Raw genomic sequence first — 25708 nt, forward strand, 5'->3', positions numbered from 1 at the left:
TAAATGGTTGGGTGAATGAGAGTGTCATCGTTGATTGAGTAAGAGGGTTAATGGCTATGTGATTAAGAGGGTTATTGTTGAGTGACTGAGAGGGTTAATGGTTGAGTGAGTGAGTGGGTTCATGCTTGAGTGAGTGAGAGGGTAAATGCTTTAGTGAGTGAGTGAGTGGGTTAATGCATGATTGAGTGAATGAGTGACAGGGTAAATGCTTGAGTGTATGAGAGGTTTAATGCTTGAGTGAGTCCGTAAGAGGGTTAATTGTGAGTGAGCGAATGAGAGCGTTAATGCTTGAGTGAGTAATGGGGTTAATAATTGAGGAAGTCAGAGGATTAATGTTTGAGTGAGTGAGTGAGTGAATTAGAGGGCTAATGCTTGAGTGAGGGAGAGGGTTAATTCTTAAGTGAGTGAGTGAGTGAGCGAGAGGGTTAATATTAAAAAGTGAGATGGTTAATGCTTGAGTAAGTGAGTGAGTGAGAGGATTAATGCTTGAGTGAGTGAGTAAGAGAGTTAATGCTTGATTGAGTAATGTGGTTAATGGTTGAGGGAATGAGAGGGTTACTGCTTGAGGGAGTGAGTCAGTAAGTGAGTGAAAGGGAGGGTTAATGATTGAGTGAATGAGAGGGTTAATGCTTGAGTGAGTGAATGAGCGAGAGGGTTATTGCTTAAAGTGATACTTGAGTTAGTGAGTAAAAGAGAGGAGTAATGCTTCAGTGAGTGATAGGGTTAATGCTTGCTGAGTTAGTGAGTGAGAGGATAAAAGCTTGAGTGAGTGAGTGGGGTAATGCTTAAGTGAATGAGAGGGCTCATGCCTGAGTGAGTGAGTGGGTTAACGCTTGAGTGAGTGGGTTAATGATTGAGTGGGTGAGTGGGTTAACGCTGGAGTCAGTGAGTGGGATAATGCTTGAGTGAATGAGAGGGTTTATGCTTGAGTGAGGGAGAGGGTTTATACTTGAGTGAGTGAGAAGTTAATGGTTGAGTGGGTGAGAGAGCGGATGGTTGAGTGGGTAAGATGGTTAATGGTTGAGTGGGTGAGGGTTAATACTTGAGTAAATTAGATGATGAATGCTTGAGTGAGAGTGTTAATGATGAAGGGAGTGTTTTGTTGTACACCTATTCATCACACATTTCCATAGAAATGTAGCTGTCAAAAACAGATATCTAGATCTAATATCCGATTAAAAGACAAAACATTATATAACATTTTAAGCTAAGTTCTACTGAGATAGGTTAATAACATTTTAAGTTAGGTTCTACTAGTATAGGTTTATAACTTTTTAAGCAACGTTCTACTGGTAAAGGTCTATAACATTTTAAGTTAAGTTCTACTGATACAGGTTTATAACATTTTAAGTTAAGTTCTACTGGTATAAGTCTTTAACATTTTAAGTTAAGTTCTACTGGTATAGATTAATAACACTTTAAGTTAAGTTCTACTGATATAGATTTATAACATTTTAAGGTAATTTCTACTGATATAGGTTTATAACATTTTAAGTTAAGTTCTACTGATATAGGTTTATAACATTTTAAGTTAAGTTCTACTGATATAGGTTTATAACATTTTAAGTTAGGTTCTACTGGTATAGGTTTAAAAACTTTAAGTTAAGTTCTACTGCCATAGGTTTATAACATTTTAAGGTAAGTTCTACTGGTATACATTTATAATATTTTAAGTTAAGTTCTACTGGTATAAGTCTTTAACATTTTAAGTTCATGTCTATTGGTATAGGTTTAGAACTCTTTAAACAACGTTCTACTGGTAAAGGTCTATAACATTTACGTTTTACTGATATAAGTCTTTAACATTTTAAGGTAAGCTCTACTTGTATAGATTTATAACATTTTAAGTTAAGTTCTACTGGTATTGGTTTATAGAACATTTTAAGATAAGTTCTACTGGTACAGGTTCATAACATTTTTAGTACAGTTCTACTGATACAGGTTTATAACACTTTCTACTGGTAGGGGTTTATAGTTAAGTTCTACTTGTATAGGTTTATAAAACTTTAAATTAAGTTCTACTGATATAGGTTTATAACTCTTTAAGTAACGTTCTACTGGTAAAGGTCTATAACATTTAAGTTAAGTTCTACTGGTATAAGTTTATAACATTTTAAGTTAAGTTCTACTGATATAGGTTTATAACATTTTAAGTTAAGTTCTACTGATATAGGTTTATAACATTTTAAGGTAAGTTCTACTGGTATACATTTAAAATATTTTAAGTTCAGCTCTACTGGTATAAGTCTTTAACATTTTAAGTTAAGTTCTACTGGTATAGATTAATAACACTTTAAGTTAAGTTCTACTGATATAGATTTATAATATTTTAAGGTAATTTCTACTGATATAGGTTTATAACATTTTAAGTTAAGTTCTACTGATATAGGTTTATAACATTTTAAGTTAAGTTCTACTGATATAGGCTTATAACATTTTAAGTTAGGTTCTACTGGTATAGGTTTAAAAACTTTAAGTTAAGTTCTACTGCCATAGGTTTATAACATTTTAAGGTAAGCTCTACTGGTATACATTTATAATATTTTAAGTTAAGTTCTACTGGTATAAGTCTTTAACATTTTAAGTTCATGTCTATTGGTATAGGTTTAGAACTCTTTAAACAACGTTCTACTGGTAAAGGTCTATAACATTTACGTTTTACTGATATAAGTCTTTAACATTTTAAGGTAAGCTCTACTTGTATAGATTTATAACATTTTAAGTTAAGTTCTACTGGTATTGGTTTATAGAATTTTAAGTTAAATTCTACCGCCATAGGTTTATAACACTTTAAGATAAGTTCTACTGGTACAGGTTCATAACATTTTTAGTACAGTTCTACTGATACAGGTTTATAACACTTTCTACTGGTAGGGGTTTATAGTTAAGTTCTACTTGTATAGGTTTATAAAACTTTAAGTTAAGTTCTACTGATATAGGTTTATAACTCTTTAAGCAACGTTCTACTGGTAAAGGTCTATAACATTTAAGTTAAGTTCTACTGGTATAAGTTTATAACATTTTAAGTTAAGTTCTTCTGATATAGGTTTATAACATTTTAAGTTAAGTACTACTGATATAGGTTTATAACATTTTAAGTTAGTTTCTACTGACATAGGTTTATAACATTTTAAGGTAAGTTCTACTGGTATTGGTTTATAGAACATTTTAAGATAAGTTCTACTGGTATAGGTTTAAAAACTTTAAGTTAAGTTCTACTGCCATAGGTTTATAACATTTTAAGGTAAGTTCTACTGGTATACATTTAAAATATTTTAAGTTCAGCTCTATTGGTATAAGTCTTTAACATTTTAAGTTAAGTTCTACTGGTATAGATTAATAACACTTTAAGTTAAGTTCTACTGATATAGATTCATAACATTTTAAGGTAAGTTCTACTGATATAGGTTTATAACATTTTAAGTTAGGTTCTACTAGTATAGGTTTATAACATTTTAAGTTAGGTTCTACTGGTATAGGTTTATAACATTTTAAGGTAAGTTCTACTGGTACAGGTTCATAACATTTTTAGTACAGTTCTACTGATACAGGTTTATAATACTTTATACTGTTAGGGGTTTATAGTTAAGTTCTACTTGTATAGGTTTATAAAACTTTAAGTTAAGTTCTACTGATATAGGTTTATATCTCTTTAAGCAACGTTCTACTGGTAAAGGTCTATAACATTTTAAGTTATGTCCTACTGATATAGGTTTATAACATTTTAAGTTAAGTTCTACTGATATAGGTCTATATCATTTTAAATCCAGCTCTACTGGTATAGATTTATAATATTTATCTATTATGGCCTGGTTGAGAGGGCACTATTGCCTCATAGTATTGTCGAGGGATGGAATAGTGCCCGAGCCGAAGGCGAGGGCTCTATCCTATCACGAGACAATACTATGAGGCAATAGTGTCCTCTCAAACAGGCCATAATGGGTTTAGTACATCACCCTCACATGAGACCCGTTTTCATGTCATCGTAACAGAAGCACGTCAAACGACACCTCGCAACGCTATCTCCATTTCCACACCACGCTGTTACATTAAAAGTACAACATATGAATTGTTGCAGAAATATGTGTTTCTTTAAAACGGGATTCAGGTTCATGAAGGTTAAAAGTAGATTTATATTGAACATAAGTGAACTGTATTCTGTAGAAAAGCAACATTTGCTTCCATCCCCGCACACAACAGCCTGTCCGCCATTTTGACGTCTTGGTCGAAGCGCAACGTTATAATGACGTCACGTAATGATGACGTCACAATACATTCACGTTCAATTTCGCGCCACTTCAATAGTGCCCGCTTGCCCGGGCAATATTGCAAATAGTACCCATCTGTGTAGTCAATCAGAATCCAGCATTGTGTCACGTGATGTACTTATTAATGTTAAGTCCTACTGGTAATGGTCTATAACACTTTAAGTTAAGTTCCACTGGTATAGGTTTAGAAAACTTTATGTTAAGTTCTACTAGTATAGATTGATAACATTTTAAGTTCAGGTCTACTGGTATAGGTCTATAACATTTTAAGATAGGCTCTACTGGTATATGTCTATTACATTTAAAATCCAGTTCTACTGGTATAGGTCTAGAACATTTAAGTTAAGTTCTACTGGTATAGGTTTATAACACTTTAAGTTCTAATGGTATAGGTTTATAACACTTTAAGCAACGTTCTACTGGTAAAGGTCTATAACATTTTAAGTTAAGTTCTAATGGTATAGGTTTATAACACTTTAAGTTAAGTTCTACTGGTAAAGGTTAACTCGATGTAATGATGGTAACGGATAATCAGTGCCCGATTATAGTTAATGTCGACGTTTCATAGCACTAAACTCATCAAATTAATTCCTATTTAATAGACTTTTTTTTTTTTTTTTTTTTTAGGTTTGTCATGAGATTCAACTGTAGAAATCCTACAAACCTTTCAAGTAAGGAAGGGAGATAACCCCTGTAGGCCACTCCTTCGTCAATTATCACCCTAGCTGCCATACATTTTAAGGTTGTATAATCGAGTGGACAACCAAACTCCTGTTCCACCAGAAACTTTAACAGAATCTTCGTTCTTGAGTTTTGGGCTTCCATGTGTGTGCGCCATTTTTTCTAGTAACAACAACGCCAAGTCCTTCCATTGGTCTGCTCGCCTTTTGTATTGAAAACCCCATGATGCTATACAGTTGTGAAGTGGTGTGTTCCTCTTCTTGTCTGTGGCATTTACATCTGCTCCAGCTTTAATCAGACTGCGAACGACGTCAATCGATGGAGGATCAGCAAAGTTTGATTGCATCTTTAAAATAAAATGTAGAAACTGTTCACCGCGTTCGTTAGTTGCGTTCAGCATTACCGCTCGCTTTACGTTCTCGGTGAATCGCTCAATCTCGGAACCCTGATCTTCCGAACGGTAAAACAACTTCATATAGTCAACTATGACTTGAAGAAGTGAATGGAATACTTCAAATGTATTCTTTTCTAGAGGTCGAATTTCCAAAATGTCAGTAAATTCGTGTAATTGTGTAACTGCCAATTCCAATATGTCCACAATGTCACTTGCCCGTACCTGGAAAAAAGATGTAACATTTTTTACATTGACCCTTTTGTCCACAGACGTAAATGTCAATAAGATACTATGTACAGGTGTATATCATTTGTTACTTTTCATGCCACATAATATTATGCTTACCTCATATAGGATAGAGTATATACACTGTATATATGTTATACGTTTTTATCATTGTATACTACATGTAAAGATGCTCCACCGCCGACAGAGCATAAATGATATTCATCATTTGAATAATAATTGGTGTTTAATCCTGCATATATATGTCTAATTTACACAAAAATAATATGAAATAATTTATTTTGCTTTTGGTGCATGCGCAATCAGTACATCTAGGCCCAGAGTTCAAGGGATTCATTCACTTATTATTATGTTACAGGTGATATAACGGTATTTATAACTTACTTAGTAATCCATAAAATAAAACAGTATCTAAGACTGATTCCGATTATATAGTAAAGATGAAAAAGAATATCATACATTCTCGCTAGTTGCACCAGAGGAGTATGCTGTGACCATCTTCCTCAGAAACCCTTCCATTCTTCTCAAGTCCGCAACCGATACTTTGTCCGAAGCTGGTACAGTCTGTCTACGAATACCAATGTTGTATTTCCAGATATCAACAGCCCTTTGGTATTGGTTGGATTTGACGTACTGCAGTCCTCGGAGCCTAATTCTATCTATTGTATGCTTGCAGTGCGAACCTAGGATCCTTTCGTACGTAAGTAGAGCTTGCAAGTACAGTTTGTCTTTGTCTGCAGCCGCCACCAACGCCTGTATTTGTTCGGGTGTTGTACATTCCTTATGAAAAAGGTACGCTTGTTTGGTTTTATTTGGAATGTCTTTTACTAGCGGTTCCTCTGGGTTAGAGTATCGTAGATCCATGGCCTTTTCCCACAGCTCTAATCCTTCCTGTATGTTGTCTTTATCAATCGCAGTCGCACCTAGTAGTTCATAACCATCAACCAACCGAGACAACTCCATCACAGTATTATCCCTGATATAGTTGAATAAAACCTTGTTCCCTGCAAATGCGGCAACGTAAAGATTGTGAACTTCTTTCGGAATGTTCATGAATGGAGACGCTCCGACGCTAAGGAAGAACTTTACAATGTCAAGCCTACCAAGCATTATAGCATCCCACATAGCTGTGTAGCCATCGATTGTTGTTGCATTAACGGACGCACCGTTATTGACTAGAATTTTACAAAGTTCAACAGGCCCTCGAACTGCAGTCATCAAGAGAGTATTTTTATTGTCATCTGGCTGATGGACACTGGCGCCATTTTCAACTAAACATTTTACAATGTCAATATTTGCTGAATTGCATGCGTGTCGTAATAGCGTCAAACCAAATGAAGTGGAGACGTTCATGTTGGCGCCATGATTAACCAGAAGTTGAACAATAGGATAATGTTGTTCGAATACTGCGACAAATAACGGCGTCACCCGTTCATAAAGGTAAAAACCTCGTAATTCAATATCAGCTTTACATTCAAACATCATGTACTTAGCAATATCCAAACGACCCGCTTTGCAAGCACGAAAAAATGCAGACGACTTTCGTCTGAGATAATTCACAATTTCGATTTGGTCTTCTTTATCGAAGTCATTTAAGAAGTCTATAACACCTTGTAGATTATTAAAGCTGATGTATTCTTCAATCCCTCTTGTAAGTGCCAGTTTGTATTCATTCTCGTTCGTGTGCCTTAATAAGCCTTTCTTTCGTTGTGCACGGTATTTATTAGACATCTGTTAAACAAACGTACAAAATACATTTGAGAAAAGGAGAAATGAAAACGTTAGTATCAACAACACACAGTATGTATTATGGATAATTAAATATAGTAAAAACCTGCCTTGATGAGAACATCCGTATACAGACCACTTGATTAAAGAGTATTTTTCTGCGTCTCAAATGACTTTTGTTCAACATAATTGGCATTGTACCAGTAGACACTTGATAGATAGTTTGACTGTTTTAGAATTTACATACTTATATGACAAATGTATGCCATTTCTAAACCTATATCTAATCATCTGTATCATCTGTTAGGTTTTTTTTTTTTTTTTTTTTTTTTTCAAACATGTATAGTAATGACACCATATCCATTGACTCCAAACATGTCAGGACATCTAACCCTCCGCATTTGAAGCGTGATCTGTCGGGAATACGGAAGTGATGTAATGGTACAAGATGTGCGTCAATTATCCATACATGAAAACTGCACGTTATTTTTTTTTTTGTGGGGGGGGGGGAGGGGGGAGAGTGGCAGAGTGATTTAGATGTCTCGACATAATACCACAAGCCCTCCACCGATGAGTCGCGAGTTCGTATCCCACGTGGGGTAGTTGCAATGCGCTAGTCTGTGGTTTTTCTTCGGGTACTCCGGCTTCCTCCACTAACAAACTGGACACGTCTTTACATAACCCCGGTTGTTAATAGTACGTTAAACTAATAAAATCTTTAAACCCGTATGATATTTTCAATGCAAAACCCAAAATATATCAAAATCAGTCTGATTTTTTAAAAATTAACATTATAATTTTACCGGGTAACACGTAATTTTGTTGACGCTGTGACGTCACGAGGATGTATTGCATGGGTAGCCATGTAATGCAGCCTCAGGAGAATGTATTGTATGATAACAACCAGTATTACACCCGTAGGTATGAGAGAAAATTGATATTAAGATTTTTACTGAACGACCGGGATGATATTTGAAAGCATATTTCTTCATTTAAAGATTGTTGTAAGCAAATCGTGTACTAAATAACGATAGTAATAATTTCTGCAGATGGGGAGGAGGGCTACCGAAAATATAGACCTCGTGTATGTTTATTGTATATGATTACCGCCATGACCAGATGGGAGTTCATAGTCACACATATCCCATCTGGTTTAACATATATTAAACGAGAAAATGAAATTAGAATGGAAATATCTATCTATATATATATATATATAGTTTATTTCTGTAACTATGCTCTACCAATAAAGCTTCCTGGTCATCGATGATCGATCCATTCCAATCAGGCTTTACCTCATTGGTTTTGTCTGGTATATCACCACATTGGTTCCCGATATTTGGCTATTTTTCAGAAAGCTTTAAAACAACTACAACCTATGAATATGTCTACGAATAAACCCTGACGTTGTTAGATTTTTAATGTAATTATCTAACTATCAACTTACTAAAATGACCACGGGACAAGAAATATTTCCATGTCAATATATTTCGGTATAATCATATCCGCTAGTCTTCGTAAATAGGTTAAGAAGGATTGAGTTACTGATACAAGCTAGTTTTAATAATTCTAGTTTTCAATACGTTGATTTATCACAACCACAGTCGCCAATAACATAAGGTATACTTACTAATTACTAATTTATGTCAAACAGTAGTACTTACCTTGAGAACCAGGGCGACACAACTACCAACAATAAATGAACTACACTAGAAGTTGAATCAGGAAGTATAGGTATACGCTATACAGATTTTAGGGTTTTTCCGAATCGCGGGATACAATTACACCTAACATTAACTATATGCGTTGTGTAGGTGTAACGTAAGTCAACCTGTGTATACAAAATATGTAAAATGCCTTACAAATTCAACTTATTATAAAACACAATTATCTTGTTTTTGTATGTCTTGAAATGACAATAGCACTCAATAAAATGCATAACTGATATTCATTTGTTCGCATCAGAAATCATTTTGCTTTTAAAGTTAGATTCGTAATTTCCTTGTCTGCAATGAATCAAAAGATTTGGAAGATTTCTTCTTAGATATCACAACTACGATTGTTTTCTTGGGTTTCTCTTCCTGATAAACTTTTAATGAAAATACAGAACTATTTCTATATTTCAATGAACCTCCATTGAATAACATCACCGGTATCGTAGTCATCAAATAACAGCAAGCAGAACAAACCTTAACATATCTGAAGCATTTACTATAGGAGAACAATAGGCCTCCCTCTATCTAAGTTATGTGATCAATGAAGCGTAGCGTATACTTGGTGTACATTTTTATTGTTTTATCCACATATGGCATACATGCCTATCAGTTTTAATAAACATTTAACGAAGCATATAAAATACCAATGTAGTTCAAAGAATGGACATAACATCATATATGTATAATGTTCTAATTTTATTCGCACAAACAATATATCTACTCTACCTTTTGTGTGCTCGTATATGCCTACTCTTCAAATTTTCAATAACTCAAATTAACCTTTTTGCCCTTAATCCAAAAGTTTTGGACAGACGATTGCAAACACGGCGGAAATTCGTCCCCGATTGATACAAGATATGGTATTTCGAACAATGTTTCTACATTGTACCTCTGCCAACTTCTACACTTAAATTATACTGTAGCTTATTTATGACAAATTTATGCTGTATGTGCAATGATTAAAGATGCTCCACCGCTGAAAAACGGCATTTTTCCTCTGTCAAAAGCAGGACGGACGAATGATTATTTTTCTTCACTTATAAAAGTTACTTACTTGACATTTTTACCACAATTGAAAAGGTTGAGCTTCTAAATTTATTTCAAGGTAAAAATATAAAAAAAAAATAATAAATTGTATCCCGAAAAAATTCCGTGGCACTATGTTCTATATGGAACGAAGTACTTATTGCGCATACAACAAAGGCAAAGTAAATTATTTTATATGTATTTTTGTGTTAATTATACATATATAGACACGATTAAACATCAGTTGGTGTTCAAGTGATGGATATCGTTTATACTTTATCGTCGGATGAGCATCTTCAATTTAAGTAATAGTAACGTTATCCATAACATATTTATATATAAGTCACAATTACTAGATACATCCAATTAAACAGGATTATTTGCTGAGCGTGATCCTCCAGACGGTGCTTAATTAGAGGTAATAGATTGACAACGGAAACTGTATATAACAATCACATGGGTAACAATTCCAAGTTCAAAACGTTTATTCTTAACGTGGGCTAATCCGAACCTTAACTGATTGTTAAGAATGTAAAACTTTTTTAAAGAAGGTGATGGCCCATTGTACAGGACAGATTCCAAATTACGCATTTGTTAAAGTATTGTATTTAACGTATCCAACTGATGTCTGTATTAGTTTTATAAACCAGTATCATTATCCGTAACGACACCTTTTGTATGTACAGGTACAATAATTATGATTGTAGAAGACCACTTTTTTGCACCTACTGGATTCATTACAATACAGAGAATGATTGTATCATTGGTGTCTTCTCACTTGGATTAACCCGCAGTATACCTATAAAGTATTATATATGTTTACTCTGGGTAAAATAGGTAAGGGTTACATAAAGTCAAGACCAGTTCCATTTAATATACTGTCGGCAGGATCGCAGTATCGCCCCATAGTCATAAAAAATGACTTACTGCGGTATTGTAGTTACGGCACAGTAAACACTAATCACAGGTTTGATCGTTAATTAAATGCATTTAAAATAACATATACAGTCTACATGTACATATGTATATGCATTGGAATTTTTCCTACTCGAATGATTCGGTGATCATCTTGAAATGATGTTAATGAAATGAGTTTAACTGGGTCTTTAAGTGTGGAATAGCAGTTGAGACTGCTTGTTTTTTATACGTTGTACACATGTTAATTACACATGTTCATAGAAACATAACTGTCGAAAATAGATACATCTAGATCTAATATCCGACGAAAAGTTACATGATATAAGACCACGATCGAGTGCATCATAATTAACGATAGGTCGAGGACGTCTCATCGCAGGCGGTGTATGAAAATTGTAATATATCGTTAGTCTATATTAAATAATTGAGTATTGAGTGGTTTTATGCTTGTTGAATGAGAACATCACTCTGTTCTTTTATCTTCTTAAGTAAACTATCATTGATTAATCAAACAAAAACAATTTTAAAACATGCTATAATAGCATATATTTTGTCATATTTATATGTATGTATATTAGACACTAATTCATTTAAATGTGTTTATATTTTTGTTTTCATATATTTGATATGCACCATGACCTTTATGAGTGCCTTTTTAGTTTTTAACTACTAATTTTCTGTTATAGGGTGACTGTGATACTCATTATTATAATAACGCTATTATATGTATTGTCATTAATGTATTACCGTGTTGTAAATATTGTATATTTATGTCGACCACTTGGAACACGAGTCTCTGAATCAAAGTGTTATCGACTTGAAATATCATTATTATTACAAGCTAATCGATATTTCATATAACATAATTAATTTTTCACAGAAATAATACAAACAGCCACCAAATGATGTCTGAAACGTCATAATATACACTTACATACCAAAAGGTCATTTGAAATGATACATGTAATCAATTAGTAGTAAATGTTTCTGTAAGTATATTACGTACACTTCAACTGAGCATGCTGTGTACATAAACGTACAGAAATTACATGTTTATACCAAATGTTACGAGAAAAATAATATATTTGTCGAACGTAATTATTAATTATTTATTCAGAGGGATTGATGTGTATGTTGTTGAGTGAGTGAGAGGGTCAATTGTTGTGTGAGTGAGAGGGTTAATTGTTGTGTGAGTGAGAGGGTCAATGATTGAGTGAGTGAGAGGGTTAATTGTTGTGTGAGTGGGAGGGTTAATTGTTGTGTGAGCGAGAGGGTTAATGGTTGTGTGAGTGAGAGGGTCAATGGTTGTGTGAGTGAAAGGGTTAATTGTTGTGTGAGTGAGAGGGTGATTGGTTGTGTGAGTGAGAGGGTTAATTGTTGTGTGAATGAGAGGGTTAATGGTTGTGTGAGTGAGAGGGTTAATTGTTGTGTGAGTGAGAGGGTTAATTGTTGTGTGAGTGAGAGGGTTAATGGTTGTGTGAGTGAGAGGGTTAATTGTTGTGTGAGTGAAAGGATAAATAGTTAAGTGGGTGAGGGGGTTAATGGTTGAGTGAGTGAGAGGGTTAATTGGTGAGTGAATGAAATTATAATGCTTGAGTGAGTGAGAGGGTAATGCTTGAGTGAGTGAGATGGTTTATGCTTGAGTGAATGAGAGGATTGATAGTTTAGTGAGTGAGGGGGTAAAAGGTTGGGTGAATGAGAGTGTCATCGTTGACTGAGTAAGGGGGTTAATGGTTAAGTGATTGAGGGGGTTATTGTTAAGTGAATGAAAGGGTTAATGGTTGAGTGAGTGAGAGGGTTAATGGTTGAGTGAGTGAAATGGTAAATGCTTGAGCGAGTGAGAGGGTAAATGTTTTAGTGAGTGAGTGAGTGATGGGGTAAATGCATGATTGAGTGAATGAGTGAGAGGGTATATGCTTGAGTGTATGATAGGTTTAATGCTTGGGTGAGTCAGTATGAGGGTTAATGGTTGAGTGAGCGAGTGAGAGCGTTAATGCTTGAGTGAGTAATGGGGTTAATGGTTGAGGAAATCAGAGGATTAATGTCTGAGTGAGTGAGTGAGTGAGTGAATTAGAGGGTTAATGCTTGAGTGAGGGAGAGGTTTAATTCTTAAGTGAGTGAGTGAGTGAGTGAGAGTGTTAATGTTTAAAAAGTGATATGGTTAATGCTTCAGTAAGTGAGTGAGTTTGAGGATTATTGCTTGAGTGAGTGAAAGGATTAATGCTTGGGTGTATGAGAGGATTACTGCTTGAACAATGGTTGGGTGAATAAGAGTGTCATCGTTGATTGAGTAAGAGAGTTAATGCTTGAGTGAGCGAGTGAGAGCGTTAATGGTTAAGTAATGGGGTTAATGGTTGAGGGAATGAGAGGGTTAATGCTTAAGGGAGTGAGTCAGTGAGTGAGTGAGTGAGTGAATGGGAGGGTTAATGCTTAAGTGGGTGAGTGCATGAGTATGTGAGTGAGTGAGTGAATGAGAAGGTTAATGATTGAGTGAATGAGAGGGTTAATGATTGAGTGAGTGAGCGAGAGGGTTAATGCTTAAAAGTGATACTTGAGTTAGTGAGTAAAAGAGAGGAGTAATGCTTCAGTGAGTGATAGGGTTAATGCTTGTTGAGTTAGTGAGTGAGAGGATAAAAGCTTGAGTGAGTGAGTGGGGTAATGCTTAAGTGAATGAGAGGGCTCATGCCTGAGTGAGTGAGTGGGTTAACGCTTGAGTGAATGAGTGGGTTAATGCTTGAGTGAGTGAGTGGGTTAACGCTGGAATCAGTGAGTGGGATAATGCTTGAGTGAATGAGAGGGTTTATGCTTGAGTGAGGGAGAGGGTTTATACTTAAGTGAGTGAGAAGTTAATGGTTGAGTGGGTGAGAGAGCGGATGGTTGAGTGGGTAAGAGGGTTAATGGTTGAGTGGGTGAGGGTTAATGCTTGGGTAAATTAGATGATGAATGCTTGAGTGAGAGGGTTAATGATGAAGGGAGTGTTTTGTTGTACACATATTCATAACACATTTCCATAGAAATGTAACGGTCAAAAACAGATATCTAGATCTAATATCCGATTAAAAGACAAAACAGTTAAGTTCTACTGATATAGGTTTATAACATTTTAAGTTAAGTTCTACTGATATAGGTTTATAGAATTTTAAGTTCAATTCTACCGCCATAGGTTTATAACATTTTAAGGTAAGTTCTACTGGTATAGGTTTATAACATTTTAAGTTAAGTTCCACTGGTAAATGTTTATAAAACTTTATGTTAAGTTCTACTGGTATATATTTATAACATTTTAAGTTAAGTTCTAATGATGTATGTTTATAACACTTTAAATTCAGATCTACTGGTATATGTCTATAACACTTTAAATCCAGTTTTACTGGTTTAGATCTATAACATTCTAAGTTAAGTTCTACTGGTATAGGTCTATAACATTTTCGAAAATTAATCGAATACGAAAATAAGTTGGTTTGCAGTAACTCGATGTAATGATGGTAACGGATAATCAGTGCCCGATTATAGTTAATGTCGAAGTTTTATAGCACTAAAAATCCCAATCATCAAAATTTTCGTATTTAACAGAATTGTGTTGTTTTTTAAGGTCTGTCATGAGATTCAACTGTAGAAGTCCTACAAACATTTCAAGTAAGGAAGGGATATAACCCCTGTAGGCCACTCCTTCGTCAAGTATCACCCTAGCTGCCATACATTTCAAGGTTGTATACTCGAGTGGACAACCAAATTCCTGTTCCACCAGAAACTCTAACGGCATCTTCTTTCGTGAGTTTTTGGCATCCATGTGTGCGCCATTTTCTATCAACAACCACGCCAAGTCCTTCCATTGGCCTGCTCTCATTGGACAGTATATTTGTTTCTGCCATGATGCTATACATAGATGAAGTGGTGTGTTCCTCTCCTTGTCTGTGGCATTTACATCTGCTCCAGCTTTGAGGAGACTGAGAACAATATCAATCGATGGAGGATCACCATTGTTTTATTGTATCTTTAAAATAAAATGTAGAAACTGTTCACTGCGTTCGTTAGCTGGGTTCAGCAGTACCGCTCGCTCCACGTGTTTGGTGAATCGCTCAATCTCGGAACCCTGATCTTCCGAAAGGAAAAACAACTTCATATAGTCAGCTGTGACTTGAAGAAGTGAAAGGAAAACTTCAGATGTGTTCTTTTCTAGAAGTCGAATTTCCAAACGTTCAGTGCATTCGTGTAATTGTGCAACTGCCAATTCCAACATGTCCACAATGTCACTTGCCTGTACCTGGAAAATAGATGTATCATTGTTTAACATTGACCCTTTTGTCCTCAGACGTAAATCTCAATAAGGTACCATTTACAGATAACATTTGTTACTTTTCATGCCACATAATGCCTACCTTATACGTTTTTATCATTGTATAATAATTAACGATCCTCAAAGGTGTGTACAATGATCCGGACACTTGTTCAAAATTGTAAATTGTTAAATTGTAGTGAGCATATTCACGTTATGAGCAACTAGGCCCAGAGTGCAAGGGATTCCTTCACTTATAATTATGTTACAGGTGATATAGCGGTATTCATTTCTTACTTAGTCATTCATAAAATAAAAGCAGTAGCTAAGACTGGTTTAAGTTAAAATAAAAAAGAATATCATACATTCTCGCTGGTTGCACCAGAAGAGTATTCTGTGAAGATCTTCCTCAGAATCTCTTCCAGTCTTCTCAAGTCCGCAACTGATACTCTGTCCATAGCTGGTACAGTCTGTCTACGAATACTAATGGTGTACTTCCAGATATCAACAGCCCGTTGGTATTGTTTGGAATCGGCGTACTCATCTCTTCGGAGCCTAAAAATATCTATGATATGTTTGCAATGCAAACCTAGGATCCTTTCGTACGTAAGTAGAGCTTGCATGTGAAGCTTGTCTTTGTCTGTAGCCACCAACGCCTTTACGTCTTCGGGCGTTGTACATTTCTTATGAGTAAGGTACGCTTGCTTGGTTTCATTTGGAATGTCTTTAACTAGCGGTTACTTTGGATAATGGTTTCGCAGATCCATAGCCTTTTCCCACAACTTTAATCCTTCCTGTATGTTGTCAAATGTATCAATCGCAGTCGCACCTAGTAGTTCATAACCATTGACCGACCAAGACAACTCCATCACAGTATTATCCATGATATAGTTGAATAAAGCCTTGTTCCCTGCCAATGCGGCAACGTAAAGAATGTGAATTTCTTTCGGAATGTTCATGAATGGAGACGCTCCGACGCTAAGGAAGAACTTTACAATGTCAAGCCTACCAAGCATTATGGCATCCCACATAGCTGTGTAGCCATCGATTGTTGTTGCATTGACGGACGCACCGTTATTGACTAGAATTTCACAAAGTTCAACAGACCCCCGAACTGCAGTCATTAAGAGAGTTTTGTTATTGTCATTTGGCTGATGGACTCTGGCACCATTTTCAACTAAATATTTTACATTGTCAAAATTTGCTGAATTGCATGCACATCGCAATGGCGTCAAACCATTTGAAGTGGAGACGTTCATATTAGCTCCATGCTTAACCAGAAGTTGAACAACAGGATAATGTTGTTCGCATATTGCGACCAATAACGGCGTCACCCATTCATCCATGGATACCGACTTTATATGGTAGAAACCTCGTAATTCAATATCAGCTTTGCATTCAAACATCATGTACTTAGCAATATCCAAACGACCCGCTTTGCAAGCACGAAAAAATACAGACGACTTGTGTCTGAGATAATTCACAATTTCGATTTGGTCTTCTTTATCGAAGTCATTTAAGAAGTCTATAACACCTTGTAGATAATTAAAGCTGATGCATGTATCAATCCCTCTTGTAAGTGCCAGTTTGTATTCATGCTGAACCATGTTCCTTATTAAGCCTTTCTTTCGTACTACACGGTATTTATTAGACATCTGTTAAACAAACGTACGAAATACATTTGAGAAAAGGAGAAATGAAAACGTTAGTATCAACAACACACAGTATGTATTATGGACAATTAGATATAGTAAAAACCTGCCTTGATGAGAACCTCCGTATACAGACCACCTGATTAAAGAGTATTTTTCTGCGTCTCAAATGGCTTTTGTTCAACATAATTGGCATTGTACCAGTAGACACTTGATAGATAGTTTGACTGTTTTAGAATTTACATACTAATATGAAAAATGTATGCCATTTCTAAACCTATATCTAACGGTCTGTATCATCTGTTAGTTTTTTTTCAAACATGTATAGTAATGACACTATATCCATTGACTCCAAACATGTCAGAACATCTAACCATCCGCATTTGAAGCGTGATCTGTCGGGAATATGGAAGTGATGTAATGGTACGAGATGTGCGTCAATTATTCATACATGAAAAATGTATTATTATTTTTTTAGGGGGGGGGGGGGGGGTTGGCAGAGTGGTTCAGAGGTCTCGACATGATACCACAGGCCCTCCACCTATGAGTCGCGAGTTCGAATCCCACGTGGGGTAGTTGTAAGGCGCTAGTCTGTGGTTTTTTTTTCGGGTACTCCGGCTTCCTCCACTAACAAACTGGACACGTCTTTACATGACACCGGTTGTTGATAATACGTTAAACTAATAAAATCTTTAAACCCTGCATTATATTTTCAATGCAAAACCGTAAATATATCAAAACCAGTCTGACTTTTGAAAAAATAACATAATAATTTTACCGAGTAACCAGTAATTTTGTTGACGCTGTGACGTCACGAGGATGTATTGCATGGGTAGCCATACAATACAGCCTCCGGAGACATGAATGTATTGTATGATACCAACCAGTATTACACCCGTAGGTATGAGAGAAAATTGATATTAAGATTTTTACTTAACGACCGGGATGATATTTGAAAGCATATTTCTTCATTTATAGATTGCTTATCTCATGCAATATTCGATACCATTAAGTTCGGATAAACATGGAATAAACATGAAAAAGGAATGTGTTCTTAATTTGTGGAATTTGTTTTTCGAGACAACCCCTAAATTTCGGCAGTCCATGTCGGTGTCCGCATTCCATGTCAGACACAATGATAGATGTCTATTTGAAACAGAAACTCTGTATGTGAAATCCATGTACTCACACGGATGGGCTTCATATCCTTTTGACGGCCGTAACGTATTTATGCGTAATTATTCATTTGCCACATTTCATGCACCCTTCTGGAGCCCCACTGAGACCCTTGAAAACAAGATATTAGTTTTTTGAAAAGGAGATGTTCATCCCTATATAGCATGTCAATATCGATTCGGTCATTGCATTAGTGACGTCACAAATCACCTTTGAACATGCCCAAATAAGTAAAAAATTGTGTTCTGAAATCCGGATTTTAGTGTTTGCCCGGAAACCTGTCGTTGTGATAGCACAGATTTCAAAAAAAAAAAAGTTCCATGCGCAGGTTTCTGCCTCCCATGACCCGTGCGTGGTGACCTTTAGGGGACTTCCGGTGACTGCTTTTGTTGTTTGTAGTGTGTACTGTTTGTTATCATCGTGAAAATGGCATCAAACCGAAATCTAGATGCAAACTGCTTTCAAAGATGGCATTTGTTATAACCTACTTTCAAAATTGAGTCAAGTTCGAATCCTGCTGGTGTAACGTTGAAAATGGACCTCCGCTGAAAATTGACTTCGGGTCATTTTACAACGTTGAAAACTGACCCCGAATGCTGTTGAAAGTTGAACATGCCGTTGAAAATTGACAGCTGCGAGGGTCAATTTTTAACGGCAGGTCTGTTGAAAAATGACCGTTGAAAAATGACCGTGGCAAACTCTAAACAGATTGTCTGTTGAAAAATGACCGTAATATTTTATTTGGAATACATGCAACATGCGTATACACGCCTTCTCCCTAAACATTAACAGTACACAAATATAAAAAAAGATGGGAAGTGATTCAAATAGGTACCATAGATTTTCAGAGAAATATATTTCATCTTTAAATTGTTCTTACCGTTTCTAAATGAATAAATTAATCATCACTTTGTAATTCTTTAACGTTTTTAACGCTTAACAATTTAACTAATGAAAAATGGTCTTCTGTAATAATTTTTCATTATATAGATTTGGCGTAAATCTACATAATATGAACATTATAGTTGAAAATTATATTCATCATCAAGTTCGATTGAATCACAATATGTACACAATCTATTCTCTCGTGTTATATTTTGTGGTTTGTATCCATTTTTGTGAAATAAAATTGTAAACAAAAACTGTCTACTAAATGTTTTTAAAGTATACCTCGTGTTGTATTATTTACATTATTGTTAATAAGCTCTTGTCGATATACATCATTAATTCTATCCTCAATAATGTTACATGTATAACAGTCAGCGTAACTTTCATGCCAGAGGTATCCTAACCCATTTTTACTAGTTCATGTTTAATGTAAGTAATCCACTCATCATTAGTTTCAATTATATTATCTAAACATTCTTTTGAAATATAGTTAGAAGTACCTTTTATTTTTTCCTATACTCCTAAAGTCTTATTTTTCTGGGTACAAAGATAACCTTCCTAATTCTAAATATACAAAATCATTACATGCTGTTTTATTGATGGGGGCGCGGTGACCAAGTGGTTAAGATAGCTCGACATATTACCACAAGCCCTCCACTTCTGAGTCGCAAGTTCGAATTCCTTGTGGGGCAATTGCCAGGTACTGACCGCTGGCCGGTAGTTTTTCTCCGTGAAATCCGGCTTTCCTCTACCAATAAACAATATGACGTTAAATAAAATAAACCAAACCAAACTAAGTAAGGCTTTGGTCCGATGACTCTTGGCTCATTTCTACACTTATTTGCTTCATAATATCATAAAGAAACCCAAAAAATGGGGATGAACCTTACTATCAAGGCAGCAGACAGAGAAAGTAGAGGCCCGAAGACGGCATCGGGGATTCGACTACCACCAAACAGATGCTTCATGGATGATCTGACAGTAACTACAACAACACAAGTCCAGGCCCGGTGGATATTTACTGCACTGGAGGAGACTGCGGAATGGGCAAGAATGAAATTCAAACCCAGGAAGTCATGGAGCTTGATAATCAAGAGAGGCCGCTCACATTGTATGAGGTTATCACAACGACAGTAGAGGCACTGGAAAGAACCATCAGAAAATTCCTGCGAAGATAGCTAGAAGTACCCCCAAGCTTCACGAGCGTTGGCCTGCACAGCTCACTAGCCAAACTACAGCTAACAATTCCATCACTCGTTGAGGAATTCTATGTGGCTAAGGCAAGACAGGTGATGACTGTGAGGGACTTAAAAGATGATAAGATCAGACTCGCTGGCATATAGACGAGAAAGGGCAGGAATTGTCTGCAAGCAATGCAGTAGAAGCAGCTGAGAGCCGCCTGATACATCAAGACATCGTTGGTAGAACGTCCGTAGGACGCCAGGGACTGGGTACAAGTCATGTGCAGCGCTGGGGACATCAGATAAAGCCTGCAAGTGGAAGATGGTACAGGACAACATCAGGAAAATCGAGGAGGAAATCAGAAATGCCAAAGTGGTAGAGATGGGAGCCCAGGGAGCATGGACGAGGTGGGGAACTACAGACAGAAGACTGTTTTGGTCGGACTTCTGGCGTATGTCACCTTGCCGAAACCACGACCTGCTTCCCTCGCCTATTAACCTCCATAGATGGGGCTTGAATGAGACTTCAGACTGTCCATTGTGCAACCGACCAGGGAACCTTGCGCATGTACTATCAGGATGCAACGTGCTAAGAAAATTGGCTGACATCCTGGAGAGGGAGAGGTCTAAGAAGCGGAAGCCTGCGACGGGTTGTACATTCATCAACTTTGTACGAGACGAGGAGGGAGGACACACTTCTACAAGTGTTCACCAGGGGGAATCATTGACGGCGCACAAAACTGGGAGATGAGAGTCGATCTAGACAGTAGACTAGTATGTCCCGACATCATCCAGACCAATCTGCGTCCAGATATCCTCATATGGTCAACGCAAGGAGAGAATATGGTCATGGTGGAATCGACAGTTCTATGGGAAGATGTGAGGAGGCTTTTGAGCGAAAGAAGGGAAAGTATGAAGAAAAGGCAGGATACATCAGGGCCCTAGGATGAAGTGTTTGGCTCTTCTCAGTGGAGATTGGATGCAGAGGATTTCTTGCACATTCAACATGGAGAATGATTGCAGCACTGGGTGTGAAGGGAAGAGACATGAAAGCAGCAGTGGACCGACTGTCAAGAACAGCAGACAAGACTTCCAGCTGGCTGTGCTGGAGACGACAAGACATGAGCTGGAAGCTATCCCAGACGGGCTGTGATTTGGCCAATCACTGTCAACTCGCCATCTTTAGGACGCTCCAGGTTAGTAGTCAAAACGTTTAGGGAGAGGTGGACCTGGCTGATTAGACAATACAAAAATTAAAATATGACCTTGAATTTTGATATATCATTTTTTCCAAAGTTAGATCAATATATCGAGTCGACTTGGGCGAGTCATTGGGAAAGCGTTGTCGAGATCTAGTTTGTAGCGTTGGGTTACGTAATGAAAAAAGAGTTCTTATGGGGTCACTTTTCAACGGGTTGGTGAGAAAAGTGTGCTTAAAGTTCAGTTTTCAACGGCATTCGGGATTATTTTTCAACGTTGTAAAATGACCCGAGGTCAAATTTCAACGAGGTCCATTTTCAACGTTACACCGGCCGTCGAAAGGATATCAACTGTATGTCTGGTAATAGTTTATTGTTGACGGCACCAAGTTAAATGAACGGAACATGTTATTTTGTCATGTGTCTTAAGCATATAGAATGATTTTATCTAAAATGATAAAAAAATCCTTAAACGGTGTTCCGAGTTCCGTTTTACCTAATCGGAACTCGGAACCAACTTCAGCCTCCAATTTTTTGTCAACACGATAACACTATTTGAATTTAATGACAACACAACTGTTAAACCACCTTTTAAATCATTTGACCGTTATGTGTAGGCGTAAGTATACATTGTAAACATCGTCAGTGACGCTACGGAAACGTTAAATATTCATATGCTTGACCAGATGGGAGTTCATCGCCTGATATATCCCATCTGGTTTAACATAGATTAAACGAGAAAATGAAAGTAGAATGGATATATATATATATATATATATATATATATGGAGACGTACTTTTTTCTTGGTATATATATTTGTATATATATGGTTTATTTCTGTAACCATGAAGCCTCTAGACCAGGATTAGAACTCCCCGGCCACTTGTCGGATGCTCTACAAATAAAGCCTCCTGGTCACCGATGATCGATCCATTGCATTCAGGCTATAACTCATTATTTGTTTCTGGTATATCACCACATTGGTTCCTGATATTTGGTTATTTTCCAGAAAGCTTTAAAACAACTACAACCTATGAATATGTCTACGAATAAACCCTGACGTTGTCACGTTAGATCTTTAATGTAATTATCTAACTATCAACTTACTAAAATAACCACACAACAAGAAATATTTCTAATCAACTTATTAAAATGACCACGAAACAAGAATTATTTCCATTTCAATATATTTCGGTATAATTATATTTTCGCTAATCTTCGTAAATAGGTTAAGAAGGATTGTGTTACTGATACAAGCTAGTTTAAATAATTCTCGTTTTCAGTCCGTTGATTTATCACAACCACAGTAGCCAATAACATAAAATATACTTACTAATTGCTAATTTATGTCAAACAGTAGTACTTACCTTGAGAACCAGGGCGACACAACTACCAACAATAAATGAACTACACTAGAAGTTGAATCAGGAAGTATAGGTATACGCTATACAGATTTTAGGGTTTTTCCGAATCGCGGGATACAATTACACCTAACATGAACTATATGCGTTGTGTAGGTGTAACGTAAGTCAACCTGTGTATGGAAAATATTTAAAATACCTTACAAATTCAGCTGATTATTTAAAAAATATTATCCTGTTTTTATATGTCGTTAGATGACAATAATACTAAATAAAATGCATAACTGATATTTATTTATTCGCATCAGACATCATGTCGCTTTTTTTTGTTAAATTCGTAATTTCCTTATTTTAAATGAATCAAAAGATTCGGAAAATTTCTTCTCAGACACCACAACTGCGATTTGCTTCTTGGGTTTCTCTTCCTGATACGCATTTAATGACAATAAAAAACTATTACTATATTTTAATGAACCTCTATTGAATATGTATTCAAATAATAACAAGCAAATCAAACCTTAACATATCTGAAGTATTAACTATAAGAGAACAAAAGTCCTAAAAGCGCAGCGTATACTTGGTGTACATTTTTATTGTTTAGTCCACATATGGCATATATGCTAATCAGTTTTGATAAACATTTAACGAAGTATATATAATACAAATGTAGTTCAAAGAATGGACATAACATCATACATATATAATGTTCTAATTTTATTCGCACAAACAATATATCTACTCTACCTTTTGTGTGTTCCTATATACCTACTCTTCAAATTTTCAATACCTAAAATTAACCTGTTTGCCATTAATCCAAATATTTTGAACAGACGATTGCAAACACGGAAATTCGTCCCCGATTGATACAAGATCTGTTATTTCGAACAATGTTTCTACATTGTACCTCTGCCAACTTCTACACTTAAATTATAATGTAGCTTATTTATGACAATTCTATATTGTATGTGCAGTGATTAAAGATGCTCCACCGCTTACAAACGGTATATTTTCGCTATCAAAAACAGGAGCAGACGAATTAATTTTTTTTTCACTTATAAAAGTTACTTACTTTATATTATTACCACCATTGAAAAGGTTGAGCTTAAAATAATTAATAGCATCCCGAAAAAATCCCATGGCACTATGTCCTATATGGAACGAAGTACTGATTGCGCATAAAACAAAAGCAAAGTTTTATATGTATATTTGTGATGATAATACATATATATATACACGATTAAACATCAGTTGTTGTTCAAATGATGGGTATCGTTTATGCGTTATCGGCGGAGGAGCATCTTCATTTTAAGTAATAGTAACGTTATCTATGATATATTTATATAATCCAATTAACCAACAATACTGTTTGCTTAGCGTGATACACAAGACGCTGCTTGATTAGAGGTTATAGATACACAACGGGAGCTGTATATCACAATCATATGGGAAAAATTCCGAGTTCAAAACGTTCATTCTTAACAAAGGCTAATCCGAACAATAACTGATTAGTGTTTCTCAAGAATGTAAAGCTTTTAAAATATTTTATAGCAAAGTAAACACGGCGCCCATTGTATTCACTACTGGTCAGATTCCAAATTGTGCATTCGTTAAAGTATTGTATTTAACGTATGCAACTGATGTCTGTATTAGTTATATAAACCAATATCATTATCCGTAACGACACCTTTTGTATGTACAGGTACAATAATTATGATTGTAGTAGACCACTTTTTGCACCTACTGGATTCATTACAATACAGAGAATGATTGTATCATTGGTGTCTTCTCACTTGGATTAATTAAAAATTAAACCTTATACCCTTGAAATATCATGATGTAAAGAAAAGGGACATGAGAGCTTGGATCAGTGATACCATTTTTTCTTGGATTGTAATTACAAAACAAAATTTTCATTTCATGATGGCAAACGTACAGGTTAACGTAACTTCACAGAAAATGGAAGAGGTGAAAACTATCTCTTGCATGTAGGCTTCAAGTTTTCCATACGAACCAGGCGTAATCTACCAATAAAAGTTGGACGTTTTATAAAGCCGTCTATAGCCTTACCTATAATCATCTCCAATTATTTTATCTTTCATACCTAGTCTCACTTGGCTAACAAAAATACCTTACCCGTATACCTGAAAAAATTCAGAATGTTAACCAAGTGAGAAGACACAATATATTTTGCTAAAATATCTATAGGCTTTGCATGATGCCAAATCCATTTTTGTTCACAATATAATTTGTTGACATTTATAAACAGAATATTGTAATAAAAGCGTAATAAAAGTGTCATTGATATCATATGATCGATAAGGATCATCAAACAACGCTTATGTTGATTAAACTTTCTGTAAATAAAATGACATACATTTGTCAAATACAAAAGCACAAGTAATATCCCTCCTTAGCTACAAAATGAGAAAGAGTTTTATTAAAAGCATTGTAATTGAATTAAGAAATCAGGTCACGGGTCAAACAGTCTGACAATAGTCAATCCAATTACTGGGATACCCAGATTATATTGATTTTCTAGTATTTAAGTCGTATCAAAGTAAAATTGTGCAATTCCTAAGTCATAACAAATATCTGGAAATCGTTCAATCATATCACTAATCTATAGAGGCGCATCTCTCAACAATACTGAAAATATTTGACCCTTGTTCTGATTGCATAATCATAGTAAATGTTAAATAAGAGAATTATGGAGGAAAAGTTGTGTGTAATATTACATTTCTTACATATAAAGGATTGAAATTCTTTACCTAAATAAAACTTCATCATGAAGTTATAACAGTCAGTGAAGTTTTAGTGATAATTTTTGTATCGCGTTTTGGAGGTTTCAAATTACAATTCCTGGATATAAATATCTCTGGTCCGCCTTTAAGACCGTGACTTATACCGGCTTGATTGTTGTAAAGCTTTTAATAAGGTCCATGTTGGCACGTTTCTCTTAATACTACTTTATGGCGAATAAAAATTTATCTAATCTAGT

At 35.7% G+C, this 25708-nt stretch overlaps 2 protein-coding genes across 3 annotated transcripts; both read right to left on the reverse strand.

Moving 5' to 3' along the window:
• Positions 1-68: 68 nt before the first annotated feature.
• On the reverse strand, positions 69-22850 carry LOC138307790 (protein fem-1 homolog C-like). 2 transcript variants are annotated; one of them, XM_069248675.1, is made up of 5 exons: positions 22717-22850; positions 15618-16907; positions 8982-15240; positions 6049-7320; positions 69-5565 (listed from the first exon to the last, which is right to left on the reverse strand). In XM_069248675.1, the coding sequence occupies exons 4-5, from the start codon at positions 7318-7320 to the stop codon at positions 4990-4992; spliced, it is 1848 nt and encodes a 615-aa protein (XP_069104776.1). In that variant the 5' UTR covers positions 8982-15240; positions 15618-16907; positions 22717-22850; the 3' UTR covers positions 69-4989. The 2 variants fall into 2 exon arrangements, with proteins under 2 accessions (XP_069104776.1, XP_069104777.1); XM_069248676.1 differs by lacking the exon at positions 15618-16907 and having other exon boundaries at positions 22717-22802.
• LOC138307051 (protein fem-1 homolog C-like) lies at positions 14512-16376 on the reverse strand. The gene is made up of 4 exons (XM_069247676.1): positions 15994-16376; positions 15618-15807; positions 15095-15240; positions 14512-14923 (listed from the first exon to the last, which is right to left on the reverse strand). The coding sequence occupies exons 1-4, from the start codon at positions 16374-16376 to the stop codon at positions 14512-14514; spliced, it is 1131 nt and encodes a 376-aa protein (XP_069103777.1).
• Positions 22851-25708: the final 2858 nt, after the last annotated feature.

This window comes from Argopecten irradians, chromosome 14, assembly GCF_041381155.1.
Source record: "Argopecten irradians isolate NY chromosome 14, Ai_NY, whole genome shotgun sequence".
NCBI classification, from domain to species: domain Eukaryota; kingdom Metazoa; phylum Mollusca; class Bivalvia; order Pectinida; family Pectinidae; genus Argopecten; species Argopecten irradians.